Raw genomic sequence first — 15,213 nt, 5'->3', positions numbered from 1 at the left:
TAATATCCAATTTATCAGTGTATCAGAGGATATGAAATTAATTATTATTGCAAAGGAAATTCAGCAATGTTGCGCAGTGTTAGCTTGACTGTTGACTGTTCATTTTCTGGATACACCTATCACAGTATCTCAAAGGATTTTCCACAATCAGTTTTATAATCATTTAAAACAAATGTATTTTAGTTAATAGTGAAAGTGAGTTTGACACTCTCTGCTGCTAACAGTCATCCCTGTACTGTATTATGACTCAAACCAAATCGTGAGCTGACTGTATCGTCACACTAAAATAAGGTTTAACATCCAGTAAAGTTCTTTTTTTTTTTTCATATGTGAAATATGAAATTGGACACAAAGAGACGTGTATAAATCGTGCCCAGAAGTGTGGTGTTGAGATTTGGCCCGTTGTTGAATGTTGGCTGTAATGCAACACTTGAGATGCTACGCAGGGCATGACAAGAGAGCAAAGTGTCACTAACAATAAACAAAGACTTTCTCTTTCTTTCTGTCTTTCTCTCACTCCCCCTCTGAATGTTGTGGTCACTGTATGACTGTGTTTTTTTTTCCATTCATGCATGTTTGTTGCCTGCTGTCTTCTTCTACACAATTTATTTTGTAGTATGCGATCTATGCTTTGCTAGGATTTTGTGTTAAACGTTGAGTTCCTTGGACTAAACTAAGTAGCGCGTGCACGTGTGTGTGTGTGTACACAATTTAGTTAGCATCCGGGCAGGCATGTTCAATGTTATTGATTCCGGTCTATAATCGATCGGGCTCTCACATTACATGAAGCTGCACATGCACAATAATGAGCTGCTGCTGGCTGAGCGGGCCTGCAAACAGCCACGGTGACGGCTCTCTCTCTCTGCGTCCATGTTCAGTTCTTCTTTTTTGTCTTATTCCAGAAAAAAAAAAAAAAAACAGAAATGTAAAACTCATCAGTTCTTGTGTGGAAGCAAAAAAAAAAAAAAAAAGCTTTGAGTCCTCAAGTTAAAGGAAACAAAATCTTTGATGTAGTAGATACAGCACATAAGTACGTTCACTGAAACCAGCACTTTGTTATCCCCCACAATCTGTGATGAGACAAAATGTTGCAATACAATCACAAAGAAGACCAGTTCAATGACTTTCTGTGTACAACCGCAGTTATTCGCTGCTCAGCATGGAGAAAAAAGGGAACACATGTATGAAGTAGCATTCATTAGTCGACATCAATTATTTAGCTGATTTATATTTGCTCAAGGATCAATAACATGGCATAAACCAACTAATAATGATGTTTGATTACATCTGCCTGACAGCCCACAAGCCCACTGCAGTTCTTAGTTATCAGTCGTTTCTGGACAAGCCGCCTCTGTTCGGAGGGAATTTCCAGAGAAAATGAACAGCAGTCCGGCAAAGTGTTTTTTACAACAAGCGTTCTTCTGTTGTGTTTCGTTACTTCCAGTCAAAATATGTGGTTTCTAAATTGTTGAACAGGTTTTAAGACAACAAGTTTTTTTTGTTTGGTTGTGGCTCCAGGGCTCCATATGGTAATTTGAGATGCTTTGTCTCAGCAAAACCTGTGTAAGAAGACTTTTGTTAGTGGTTTTAGAGTTTATGATTTTACCATAAATGTGTAAATGTCCGTAGATGAGCAGACTGCTGTAATAGAAAACACTAATGAAAAGGCTTTTGTCATTGGGTTAACTTCTAGGAGGTAATCTGTAATCCTGCTATGGACCACTTGTAACTCTCCTAGTGACCCTCTGAAGGTCCCCGGATCCCACTTGGGCAACCGTTAGCCTTCAGCTGAGCATCTCGATGATGAGATTAAAATTCAAAAGTAAAGGTTTCTGTATTTTCTAGTGAATAGTGCTGCTACTGCATCCAAACTTTCACTCGTGGTGTTATTCAAATACTAATTAGTCTGTGTTTGTTGAGAGGGCGGAGGGTGGAGGGTGGAGGGTGGGGTGAGGGTTGGGTTGGGTTGGGCGGGGGTGGGGCGGGGGTGGAGGGTCAGTCAATAGAGAGAACTGGTTGAAGTGGGTCACTGGGAGTGTGCACATCTTGGATTTTATGGCAATTCACTTCACAGTGTACAGAAAGGCGTTTGCTTTCCATTCCACCACACTGGCGTCAGTAAACTTTGACAACAATTCAGTAAAAAAGCAGAAGGCTGCCAGGTGGCTGAGAGACGGCCACTGGTTTGTTATCATGACGGCCGAATTGTAGACGGACAACCAGCTGATGCACGCCCTGATCCCCATCCCGAACATGGAAGTCAGATTTTAAGTTTCTCTAGTGTTGAGGGAATAAAAACCATATTATTACATATCCAGCTATAGTGTTGGACTAGATCAGCATACGTACAGTTCAGCATAAAATTAAAATTTTCTTTATGTCACCTTTTTTTTATAGATGATTTTCCTCAGAAGTTGGAGGGATTTTTAAAAAATGTCAAAAAACTTTACTGCCTTAGGATTCAAGGTTGTTTTAAGATAACAGTTGTTGGATCCTTGGTTATTGGAACAGACTAGTATTTGTCTAAAATATTTTACTAGATGTTAATCAGGTTCCCAAATATGATCAAACGAAGTCCCCTGTGAATCCATCAAGCGGTTTAGTATACAAGCACACAACTGTTCATAAAAAAATCTATGTAAGATTATACACATTTTTTTTCCAGACTTAGCGTTTGAATGTTTCGTATCACTACAAACAACAACGCTGGAATTCGGAAGTAAGATGAAAACACGTAGATGAGGTCACACTGGGAAAGATTTCTCACTTTCATGTGAGTGATGCGGTGAGTTTGTGGGAGATCTTTGATACACCACTAGATATTGATACTCGTGTGGTCGGACTACAAAGGAGAAGATTATCTAAAAGTTTTCACAGGATGCTGAGAGTATTTTACTTTGAAAAGACAAAAAAAAAAGTGGTGTGTGGAGAGACTTTTCCTTAAAAAAAAAAGGTGGATATATTTTTGCCTGTTTGCCTGTCAGCATGATGAATGCATTCCTCAGAGATACAGTCTTGATTCCATATAAAGCGTCGTTGTTTTCAGGGTCACGTAGTCAATTTAACTAACTAAAATGTGTTTGGCAATAACAACAAGTTGGAGGATTGTTCACCGTTGGCAGAGATGTGTAGAGGAGTTCCTTCTACTTTGTGGCCTAACTGGTAACTTGTATTGGTGTACTACATACTGGGTGAGTATTTCATTGTAAGTCTAGCATGGTTTATGAATATTTGCTGTGTCGACTCAAATGAACTCAGGGTTTAAATGAAAGCAGCAGTACAAGTTTCCCCTCCACTGTTGCATTTTAATGTTCCCTTTGTGAAAGCACTCTTTGTTAAGCTAAAGGCTATGGAGTAGTTTTTTTATGTCACTATAGCTTGATGTAGAATAGATACGCTCTCTGATGCGACCCACAGATACAGCGTAAAGCAGGCCAGATAAACAAAAAAAAATGCCAGTTGTCCCCGGCAACAGGCGGTAAGCCACCGTCCATAAAGCCACTCTGGCTCAGAGCAGCGACAGAGATGCACATAAAGAGATTGGACGTATTGACGTGGACACGCCGACGCACGGATATGCACTCACATCACAGAAACACACACACACCCACTTGTGCATATGTTGCAGGCCCTTCAGTGTAGGAGAAGCCGGTGTTCTTAATCCAGCCGCAGCAGGGTATTAAATCTACTTTATGTTTGTGTGTGATGGGAGAGGGTTTGCTGGCTTAGACCGCGGCCTTGACAGAAGCTTAGACGCCGATGGAAGGAAGGTCCCACCTCTCAGTCATCGCTGTCAATCCCCCCCCCCCACCCCACCCCACCACCATACTGTCATGTTTACATTCTCCCAATATAGTCCTCATTTTTGTGATTTCATCCACTGTTCTCCGTCAAAGGACTTTACCATCCCTATGTGGAGAATTATTGGGTATTTTTGGCATTTTACCCTTTAAAAAAAAGCTTCACAGGTTGCATACTATGTCGGTATTTCAAGCAAAGGGTCATTATTGCGTCTCAGATTGTTTTTTAGAAAGAAAAACAAAAAGTAAAGATGAGAAGACTGTCTGGAAAAAAACCATTAAAGCTCATTTTGTTTTTGCGAATCCTTGGGGAGATGTATGATAAATGACCGACCTCCAGGTTCAAGGTTGTCATGTACATACTCTTGGCCGTTGGCGCATAACTCTCATAAACTATTACAGTAAAAATGTGCAGTTGTGTCGTCCGTAGCGTGCACAGTGGAAATTAATTGTGGAAAAACAAAAAGATTTGCAGTAATGTATCTGAATATCTGTAATGTAGCTGAAAGTACTGAAGTTTTCCACCATCCCTGGAAAAATACAGTTTTAATATTGTGCTGTCAATCATTACACAAGGCTGCGTGGTCAGTGTAATTTTTTTGTTGCACACTCAAAACCGCAATTATTTTGCCAGCTAAGGCCTGAGGGGGGGGGGGGGGGGGGTGACTCACTCCTTTAATAAAAAAACACATAGTGTGCTTTTATATCTGTGATAACTATCATTTCGTCAGGGTAGGTCTGTAACGCAAATGGTGCGTGACACATTCTCTCAACCGTTTATTGAGCTTTCCAGCTATTCCCTATTGTACGGTATTTGTGTCACTTTAATATCATAGTTATTATTTTAACAGTCAATCACAATGAAAGGCTACGTGGGAGGTTGTATCCAGTAATTACGGACTGGACGCCGCTTTGTTTCCACCTCTTGTTTCCTCCCACTGGACTTCCATCTGGCTGTAGTCTGACACCTGTACCTGCTCCCTGTCACCTGTAACATACCAGGAAGTAGAGACTACCGGGATATTTCCTTGAAAGCTGAGCACACAGTTTGTAGTTTAAATAAATGATAACACACCTGAACCCTTATGGGAGCTGGCTGCAGGCATGAGGGTTAAATACATTTTAAGATAGTAGTGAAGTTGGGTGTCATCATATTTTTTGCAAATTTTATTTTGAAAGAGTTCACATTAGTAACAAATGAATCATTTAGGCTCTTCAAGGTTTGCTTGGGAAAGTTCAAGTAGCAATATGTCACTTTAATATCTTTATTTTTGCTGTATTATTGTCAAGTTGATTATGACACATTAATATGATTAGTGTAAAGAAATAAGATGTAGTTTCTGTGTTATTCCAGCGCTAACGCTTGTGATAATGTTTCTGAAATTCAAAACACTTTTGCACAGAAGACAATCTTTTCCTCTCCCTTTAAAATAATGATTCAATGTGTCTAAATAAAGCAGCTTTAATGTGAAAAAGCTACATACAGCACTTCTAACAATTAAAGAAGAATAAAAACACACCTTAGTCAACGGAGGATTTTTTTTTTTTTCAGAAACCCAAACAAAGGAGCCGAGGAGCAATGGTTACTACTGGAGACAAAGTCCACTTAAGCAGGCTGTTATCAGTCTTCAGCTTTAATTCCTTAATGGCTGGTTTGACCCTCTGGCCTCGTCTCTTCTCCCCGGCTCAAATTGTTTTTAAATGGCTTCACTCTGTGAAGCTCTTGGCTCCTGTGATTGCATTAGTATCGGACTGAACGGGGCAAAGGCTTTTGTCGCAGGCTACATTAGTGTTAATTCATCGTGTGTGTGTGTGTGTGTGTGTGTGTGTGTGTGCGCGTGCGTGTGTAAGGCCATATGTGTCTCTCTCCATATGTATGTGTGTGTTTGTGAGCGTGGGCTCATGTGTGTCTACTTCAGAAATTGATCGAAATGTTTAAGTGATCCAGGTTGTGAGCTCAGTGACTTTGTGTGTGCACCTTTCGGACATTGATTGAAACGTTCGGCCAGGCTTTCATCAACTTCTGAGGTCACCCAGTCCGGTTCTCATGATGATAATGTTATCTCCAGTCAACATGATGTCAACATCACCCACTGCACCTCACAGTAACAATAATAACCCATCTTGTTCACCGTTACTACTCTTTAAACGGGATAAAGACATTTGAGTGTTAAAATGTCTTCTGTTTTTTACCGACAGACGTGTGTAACTTTGTAACAGCTATGCAACAACTTTCTTTAATTTAATTTTGGAGATTTTTCCTATTTAATAGAAACTCATTGATGCCTGTTTAATGTCTTTGTGTGCAGCTTGAAGGTATATTTAATGGTGAGATTAGCCTTAGCTTACTTGATAACTAGATGAAAGCACTAGCAGCTGCACTTAAAGGTAAAGGGTCACTTAACTCGATCCAAAGATGAATGGCAGGTCTAACTAATTAACTTACACGTCATAATTAGGATGCTAATTTCATTGTTAATAAAGCAAGTAGACTGTATCAAATGTCAGATCCTCTTTCTGTTCACATTTGTCCACCAAATGTTATAGAAGAAACGGTTGACCTAAATCGCCGAGATACTTGAAAAATCATTAGTTACTGGAAAACTTACGCCAAACTAACATAAAGTAGCAGAATTTCTTCTTTGGAGATGGTTTATAATCCCGTCCTCTTCGCCTAAAATACAACACTACAAAATATTCCATAAAAAGGCATGTTTAGAGTTCGTCTCACTTGGTAGGAAGGAAAAATACTCCTCAAAAACCCCTTAAAAACCAAACACATTTTCAGAATTTTTCACTTTCAATAATCCAAAACAAGAAGTGGACCAACCTATAAGTGCTCTAAAAATAATGTCACATTAGCACTATTACATCTGTCTTTTGAGTGTCAAATACTCCTCTAGACGTGAAAGGTGACTTGAAAGGTTTCATATTTTGTAGAAAACACTGATTGAATTCATGTCAGTTGCGATGAATTCTAATAGTAACAAGTTTGATCCACTTTATCCTCGCTCGTTCATTATCTAGCCTGACATGCACACTTTCATTTTTTTCACTGGTCTTACTGGATATTTAGGAGGCAGAGAAGGTTTAATCCACACTAGGGACTAAAAGTCAGGATATTCCTGCTGCGTCCATTAGTTAAATCTTTGCCTTGTGAGTCTCCCAACTTTATAGAAGTGCAGTACTACGTCGCTGGGGTACCACTTTAAAGGGGACAAATCGTGTTTTTTGTGGTTTTCTGTTTATTTTAATACTGTTATGATGTCAGATATCTGTTAAACATGGTCAAAGGTATTGAATTTGAGATGAATGTATGTAAAATGTTCCATGAAAGTCAAAAATCAGGGCTTCAGCCTGCTCTAAACCGCTGTTTCCAAATTTCCAACATCTGACTTCAGATCGTTCGTACATGCCCACAAACAGCCGTCCTTTCCATAGCGTTTGTTGCTAAGGTTATCCCACAGGTTGTTCACGTTGTCCACTCACTAGGGGTGTGCCTGAATACAAATACATTATTCAGCAAAGCACAAATAGTGGGGGGTTTTTTTAACGAATATTTGTTTCATACAAATATTTCAAAAATGATTTGTTTTCGGGAAGAAAAATAAACCATGTCAAATACCAGCGTGCAGGTCGGTTACGTCGTTATCTCAGCGTCTCTCCTCTGCTCCGCTGTGACGTCTATCAGAAGGTCTCAGTGAGGGGGAGTCACATCCACCTGCTACATGACGCATATTTCCTAATTCCAGAGTTGGGAGTGTTCTTCAGAGATAAAGCTGAACTACTGACACACGCTTCATGAACACTTATTGTAACACTTTAATTTTCTGAAATTAAAAGCATAATAAAAACAGGATTTTTAAGCCTCTCTCCACTTTTATGTGAATACAAATAATTTTGCTTCCTCAACAAATACAGATACAGATACAAATACTGAGCTCTCTGCACATCCCTACCACTCACAATATTTGGGATCGGATTCGGGGCTCGAACATGTAAGGATTTATTTATTTGAGAAGTTTTTATTTTGAGTAAAGAACAAAAAAAAAAGAAGTGAAATCCTACTACTATAGTTTGTTTACGTAGCCTCTGTAACGGCCTGCAGTCTGCTGAGAATCAGAACAGAGAGGACTCACCGGGAGGGGAGGCTCTTAAAGAGACAGGAGCTTAATAGGCCTGTTTCAAAGGGTCAGTGTAAGATAAATAAAGAGCTTTTTGAACTGTAAATCATGCAAAGATATATCCAGAAGAGCCCCACGTTAAAAATATAGACCTGCAAATGTGCATGATCACGTCCCCCCCCCCTTTTAAGATCATCACCCAACTAAGATTCCTGTCGTATTTAATCACAAACTATAAACTGAGCCTCTTTTTAGTTCGCCACTGTTATAACTTTACACCTTATTTGTACAGAAGTTAAGTATTTCATCATACACAGTCATATGATAAAAAAAAAAAAAAAAATTGGGTGATAGCAAGACTTACTATCAGCACAACCAAAGAAAGCACTTAAACTACTTGTTTGTTTGAGTTGTTTTTTTTTTTATACATGACCTGATAAGCAAATTTTTTCTGTATCCTCCTCTTCTTTCCTCTCCTCTCCTCTCCTCTTCCTCTCCTCTCCTCTTCCTCTCCTCTCGTTCTGTAATTAGGCCATATTCTGCTCCCTCCTCAGGCCTAATTATTCATTTAGAGCAACAGATGCCCCTCCTCCTCCTCCCATTTTTCTTCTGCCTGTTACCCCTTGTTCCCCTATCCAACCCCCCCCCCCCCGCTTGTCTTATTTTACGACATTTGCACTTGCCGACTTGATGTCCGTGTGAGTAATGTTTCCCATACGGACCAATAAACCCCATCGTTCATGTGTTTGATCCTTACTTCCTCCATTCTGCTTTCCATCCAGACCTCTCTTTTTACATTTCCCTTCCTTTTTTTCACCTTCATCTATCTATCCTTTTCTTTCTCATCGTTTTCCTTCTCTCTCTCTCTCTCTCTCTCCCTCCCCCCACCTCTCTTGTTTTCTCTCTCTCCCTTATCCCTCTTTCCTGCCTTCATCTGCTCAGTATCAGCCCCACAGACCGGCTGTTATGTAACAGTCAGGTGATGTGTTGGCCCGTCGAAGTGCCTTAAAGGCCTACAGTCCTGATAGAAAATTCCCTCCCCTGCTACTAACTAACTACACTCCGCTTCACTTGTGTCGCATTCAAAAGCACCACATTCTTCATCAATTTGTAATCTTGTTAGAAGATAATCTGTCAGTTTTTGCCCTTTTCATTTCCTTCTAACTCCTATAAGCTCAGTTGATTAGAGCTGCAACGATCAGCCAGTTAATTGTTAAACAGAAAATTTTTCAGCAACTATTTTAATAAATGATTGTCTCACTAATTTTTAAGGGGAGAAAAATAAATTTGTTAGTTACAGCTTCTCCAGTGTGAAGAGTTTAAAGGTGCCCTGTGGAGTTTTTTGCCTCTAGTGTTTGCTTTGTGCACGCACACAAGAATGCACGTGCATGTGCATGCAGATAAAGAAGAAGACTGCTAGCAAACATGCATGGATGTAAACAATGCAGGATTTAAAAAAAAAACAACAAAAAAACAGTTTTGCTAATGTTTTAAGAAGCAGGAAATGGATTGGATAACAGTGAATGTAAACATCACATTTATTTACAACAAGGAAACTCCACAGTGCACCTTTTTTATGACATACATGATAGTAAACATAATATCTTTCGACTCTGTACTGTTGGTCGGACAAAACAAGACACTTGAGGATGTCACCTTCGGCTTTGTCACGGACATTTTTCGCTATTTTTTTTTAATTTTATAGACAAAATGCTTTGTCGGCAGATCGATCAGAAATGAGAATAACGGTTAGTGTCAGCACTAACCATGCGTCAAAACCCCAGAAAGACAAACACATAGCTGGCCGTTTTTCAGGCCAACAAGATGAGTTTTGTCATCAGTTTATGGTTGAAGGTCTCGCAGCATGAGGTCTCCATATGGTGTAACTTTCCCTGCCAACGTGTGTTTAATTTTAATCTTTTTCCACCTACTCATACTTTACTTCTTTCCACTCTGGGGTCACAAAATGATTATAATTAGGACATTTTGCCTCCTAACATCACGATTCCTATTAAAGACCGTCAACTGAAACGCCAGAAATGTTCATGTAAGAACAGTGTGAAAACCTACATGAATTAGCTATTTCTAACTGAAGTAATTATTGACACCTACTGTGTTCCCACTGGGCCTCCTACATGTTGCCTGCGGGGACGTTACAATGGTACATTGTTTACATGAGTCACGAGCCTCCTCCTTGTTTGATTATGCACCATCCTATCAGGTTGTATACATGTTTAGCACATTTATTCTTGTGTAAGTCTTCGCGATGCTGTGAAGCTCGCTGAGGACAGAGAGAGAGAGAGAGAGGGGCCGCTTTCTGTGTCAGCGGGCACATGTCCTGCATGGAACCAGTGCATCTAGTTAAAAATCAAAATCAAAACTTTATTGTCCACCTTTGTTGCACACAAGTAAACATTAGTCTGCAGCTTGCATGACGATCAACATCAGATATCACATCATAAGTCATAAAAACAGTGAGTTAAAAACATTTAAGTGCACTATATTAGATGCAACTTTGTAAAAAAGCAAGGAATAAGTTGATAAAAAGGATCTAAAATGATTAAAGACCAATTTAAGAGAAGTGCCAGATACATGGGATTCAAAACAATAGCAGCATGTCCATTAATTACAGATTTAACTGATGTATGGCAAGTGGGATGAATGTTTTTTATAGATATTTTTCTTTGCACAGAGGACTCTACCATCTCCCTGAAGACAGGAGCTGAAAGTGATGACTCAGGGGATGGCATGAATCCTGTTTTTTGTGTGTTCAACTGCTTTGTCATAGTGATAAGCTAACAAGTTTTTGTTGCACTGCCAAGTTCAAGAAGCATCCTCATAACGGCTTAAAGTTTACTACAGTAGTTTACACATTTAAAAAAAAGATGAAGATTCAGAGATGCAACACATTTAACAAGCAGTTTGGATCTTTGAAATCACAAGTATAAAGTGTGTATTCCCAGAGATTTGACAGAGTTCCTTGGAAACTGTTGTAACCGTTAGTGTTTAAATATTATGACACCTTCATTAACTGATTCATGTTGTTTAAACAGGTCTACAAACAAGTATAACCGTTACCTTATAATGACTTTGAAGGCTGCGGTTTCAAAATGGCAACGTATCACCATGCATTCTATAATTTTATAAATACTGTACCTTTATGAATATGCTATAAATGATTTGAAATAGTAGTAAAGATAAGATAAGATGCATTTTATTGTCCCTGAGGGGGAAATTTGTCTTGCACTCAAGTGTTGAATACAGCTGCATATAGAAAAATACAAGATACATACAAGATCAGTACATAATCTCCATATATACAAGACATAAAACACAATACAAAATACAGTATTGTACCCCTGGTACATAGAGTATACACTATTCCTAAAACAATAAAAGTAGTAAAGGGGGTTTAAAAAATTTAAAACAATGAGAAGTTGAAAACCAACCGTGCAAAGGAGGAAGTGTCCATAGATTAGATATCCAATTAAATAAAACAATTTAACTAGTATTACACTCACTATAAGTCAGTATTACACATGAAACCAGAACACTGGATTATACATCCTAGTCCGTAAAAATAAACAACTGATTAACAATCACGCAGGTTCTCTGTTCAACAGTCTCGTGTAGGTAGAGATGAAGGAGAGCTTGAAACAGTTGGTTTTGCATTTACTGGCCCCGTAACATCTTCCAGAGGGCAACAGTTCATACTCAGACATAAAAATATATGTGTTGGATCCATCAGTAGTCTGAGTGTTTGTCTGATTACAGTTTCCTCATAGATAAAAAAAAGGAATTATGGCCCCTCTTTTTTTCCCCACAGTATCACTTTCATCGCTGTTTTTTAGATTTGAACCGGACAGCGAGGGTGACGCACCATGCAGCAGTTCTAATGAAAAATGCTCTGTTTCTCTCTCTCTCTTTCTCTCTCTCTCTTTCTCTTTCTCTCTCTCTCTCTCTCTCTGTCTTTCTATAGGTGCTGATATTTGCTGAAGATGAGTAGTGGGGGGGGTAACACCCCAGAGCCCCCCAGGGGGGGAGAGTCTCTGAAGAGGAAGGACTGTCAGTCAGACCTCCTGGGGCCCAGGTGAAGACCTTCATCTGCAGTCCACACCTTCAATAGACTTTACTGTCACACCAACACATCCTTACCGTAATGTCAACGCTTGCAGGATGCATGCATGCAGACTCTGCAATAGTTTCAATACCTCAGTACATACCTCATAATAAGCCACAAACCTCAGTGCAGATATTTAATCAATTATTAATTGTCTTCGTTATAGTTTATTTCCATGTATTCTGATTCAGCTTGTTAATTTAATTTCTTGTTAATTCCTGTTTCTGATTCTTGTCATATTAATTGAGTATAGAAAAAACACAAAATGCTAATTGTTGCTAATCACAAACACTTTTAGTTTCAGCAGAAAATCAGGGATTTGTTATAAATAAAAAGGATTTCTGTAGATCTTTTTTATAAAAAAGGTAGAATAAATGTTTCAGGGAGTAAGAGACAGAGAGGTGGAAGAGAGAGGATGGTGGAACGAGTGGAGGCTCGCGCAGGTTGATGGAAGAAAATGCTGCAGCAGCATTTTTACAAACAGCAGTTTATATAAGAGCTAGGGAGTTGTCATGCTTTCAGTGTCCGAGAGGATGCATGAAGGTTACAGAGACGACGTACTGGGGTTGTATGTTAGCTCTGAGGTCAGGACACGCTGGTTGTGCCTGAGGTCGTGAAAAGACGGTGAAAAGGTTGTTTTTCTCTATTCTAATGTGACAATAATTCACAAACATTTCTGAAAAACCAGTTTTCTAATTCTGTTTTCATAGGGTTAAAACATGCTAACTCCTGACATTCACATTTCTGATGGGGAACTATTTGTTCGCTGCTCTTTTTTTTCACCGTTTGCACCGTGTGAACACGAACACATCATCATCATCATCATCATCTTACCGTCTCTCCTGTCTCTTCCAGCCCTAAGAGGAGCACTGAGAGGAGGAATCGGGAGCAGGAGAACAAGTACATCGAGGAGCTGGCCGAGCTGATCTTCGCCAACATCAACGACATGGACGACCTAAATGTCAAACCAGACAAATGTGCCATCCTCAAAGAGACGGTGAAGCAGATCAGGCAGATCAAGGAACAGGGTGAGGATCTACTTCGCTCATGTTCATTAGTGAGCTTGCTGTGATATTATAGTAGACATTATCATCCCCCGCATTCTTCTTTGCCCTGCTACTGCTCCATCTACTACAGTTTTGGTAATAATAATAATACTTTTGTTTACAGTATATGTTACATGGAAACATACGGTCCAGAGAATCCGACAGTTTACTGTAATTAAAGCCAGAAACTGAATTCAAACTGTCACACTTTCATCGTTATTCCTATAAATCAGCTTTTTTGGAATCTTTTTTATCTGCGCTTCTGTTTACATCTCTTGTATTTTCTCGTATCTACGACAACCAGCCGCTTCGTCGCGCTTAGCTGACATTACAAAGACTGAAATCACACTTATCTCTGAATCTCCGACGAAGTGAACTTCCATGTGATTTTACTGGTGTTTCCCCTAACATGTGTGTATCACAGTTTCCGTTAAGACCTGTAGAAAGATGCTGCAGGCACAAATAATGAAGCTGTTTTACAAAAAAAAAAAAAAAAAAAAAAAAAATCTGTCTTCCTGGAATTCTGTTTTCACAGAGCAGAGATGAATGGAGAAAACTTCAACTTCTAAAGAAAGAAGCGAGTGAAATCGAAAATGTATTTTTTTTTTTTTTTTTTTTTTCTCAGACAACCATTTCATGGTGAAAGAGAGACTCTATTCAAGTTCCTCAAAACAGCAATCATGGGAAAAGTGCCACAGGGAGAACGCGGCCGCTGTAGAAAGTGATGATTGTCTGTAGTTAAGCGGCGGGGAACACATCAACCGAGCAACAAATGAGATGCTCAATTAACTTTTTTTTCAGGCTCCTTCCAAGTTAAACTTTTATGTGTGCGTGTGAATCCAACTATAGACTATGAAAGAAACACTATGATAACGCCATTAAAGGCTTTTGTTAACGTGGGTTGAACAGCTAACGGAGTGTTGATTCAAGAAAAGTACACAAGATTAAAACCGAACCCTTCCCTGTGATTGGTCCGAATTCGGAAACTCCTTTTTTATATTGTCCTCGTGTGTCTGATTCCTGCTCATCTAGGACCTCAGCGGAGTGGACGTGAAGCAAACCGAGACATATAAAGAGGAAACGTTCACACGGACTCTGTAATGATAATGTGTGTGTGATGATGGTGAGGAGACAGACTGAGGCAGAGCTGTTATGTAACACTCACCAACATGATGCAAGCCTGCAGAGGGAAGCAGGCGGATCTTCTCGGTTTCCAAGCGTCCCTTCCTCCTGCTCTTCTTCCCCTTTTTCTCTCCTTCCCATCACCTTCGTTATTATTTCTCACCTCCCGTCTCTCACGTCTCTTTCACCTCCCTTTATTTATTTATTTTTAAACATTTCTTTCCCACCGTTACTCCAATACTCTCTCTTTCATTTACTTTCCTTTTCACTTTTCTACCCTCTCTCCTCTCCCTCCCAACACTTTCTTCTCCTCTGTCCCTTCCTCGCTACATTAACTTTCTCTCTCTCTCTTTATCGCCTCTCTCTCCTTTCCTTTCTTTCTATCCTTCCTCTCTCACTCTTATCGTTCTCCCCCTTTTTTTTTTTTTTTCCCCCCTCCCCGCTCTCATCGCTCGTTATCACGTCGTCCCACTCCTTCTTTTTGTTCCTACACTCAGCCGGTCGGTGTTCATGTGTTGAAACACTGTTTATGTGTCTGAAAACAACAGCTGAATAAGCACACACACACACACACACACACACACACACACACAGATAATACACAAGTCACACAGCTGTCGACTTCAGACACACGCTGCTGTCCGGCAGCCTTATTTAACCGATGTGGATTTTAAACAAAATGTATTTATTTAACTGAACAGAAACGCACAAAATCAAACCAGCAGAAACGTATAAATCACAGTAGATGGAAAGAATTGGTTGGAAAATAGTTCATAGAGAAATGTCAGTGCATGCACATTCACACGCAAGAGAAAATGATATCCTGCTTGTGTGTGTGTGTGTGTGTGTGTGTGTGGTGGTGTGTGTGTGTGTGTTTGGCCCACAAGTACACATATTTAATTGCAGGGTCAAATTATAGAATAGAGGAGGAGTGTGTGTGTGTGTGTGTGTGTGTGTGTGTGTGTGTGTGTGTGTGCCTGCTGTGTGATTTCTACTCAGTG

General features: G+C 39.6%; 1 protein-coding gene across 4 annotated transcripts in view; it reads left to right on the top strand.

Moving 5' to 3' along the window:
* Positions 1-15,213, top strand: part of LOC122993266 (nuclear receptor coactivator 2-like) — a 66,749-nt gene that overhangs the window by 20,002 nt on the left and 31,534 nt on the right. For all 4 annotated transcript variants that reach the window (XM_044367272.1, XM_044367273.1, XM_044367270.1 and 1 more), the window contains 2 exons: positions 11,904-12,014; positions 12,900-13,072. In XM_044367272.1, the coding sequence (XP_044223207.1) occupies positions 11,923-12,014; positions 12,900-13,072 (265 nt within the window). In that variant the 5' untranslated portion in view covers positions 11,904-11,922. The remainder of the gene's footprint in view (positions 1-11,903; positions 12,015-12,899; positions 13,073-15,213) is intronic.

The sequence above is a fragment of the Thunnus albacares genome, chromosome 12 (assembly GCF_914725855.1).
Source record: "Thunnus albacares chromosome 12, fThuAlb1.1, whole genome shotgun sequence".
Taxonomy (NCBI): Eukaryota; Metazoa; Chordata; class Actinopteri; order Scombriformes; family Scombridae; genus Thunnus; species Thunnus albacares.
Note: the sequence above shows the minus strand (reverse complement) of the source record. Positions and strands in the feature narration are given on the sequence as shown.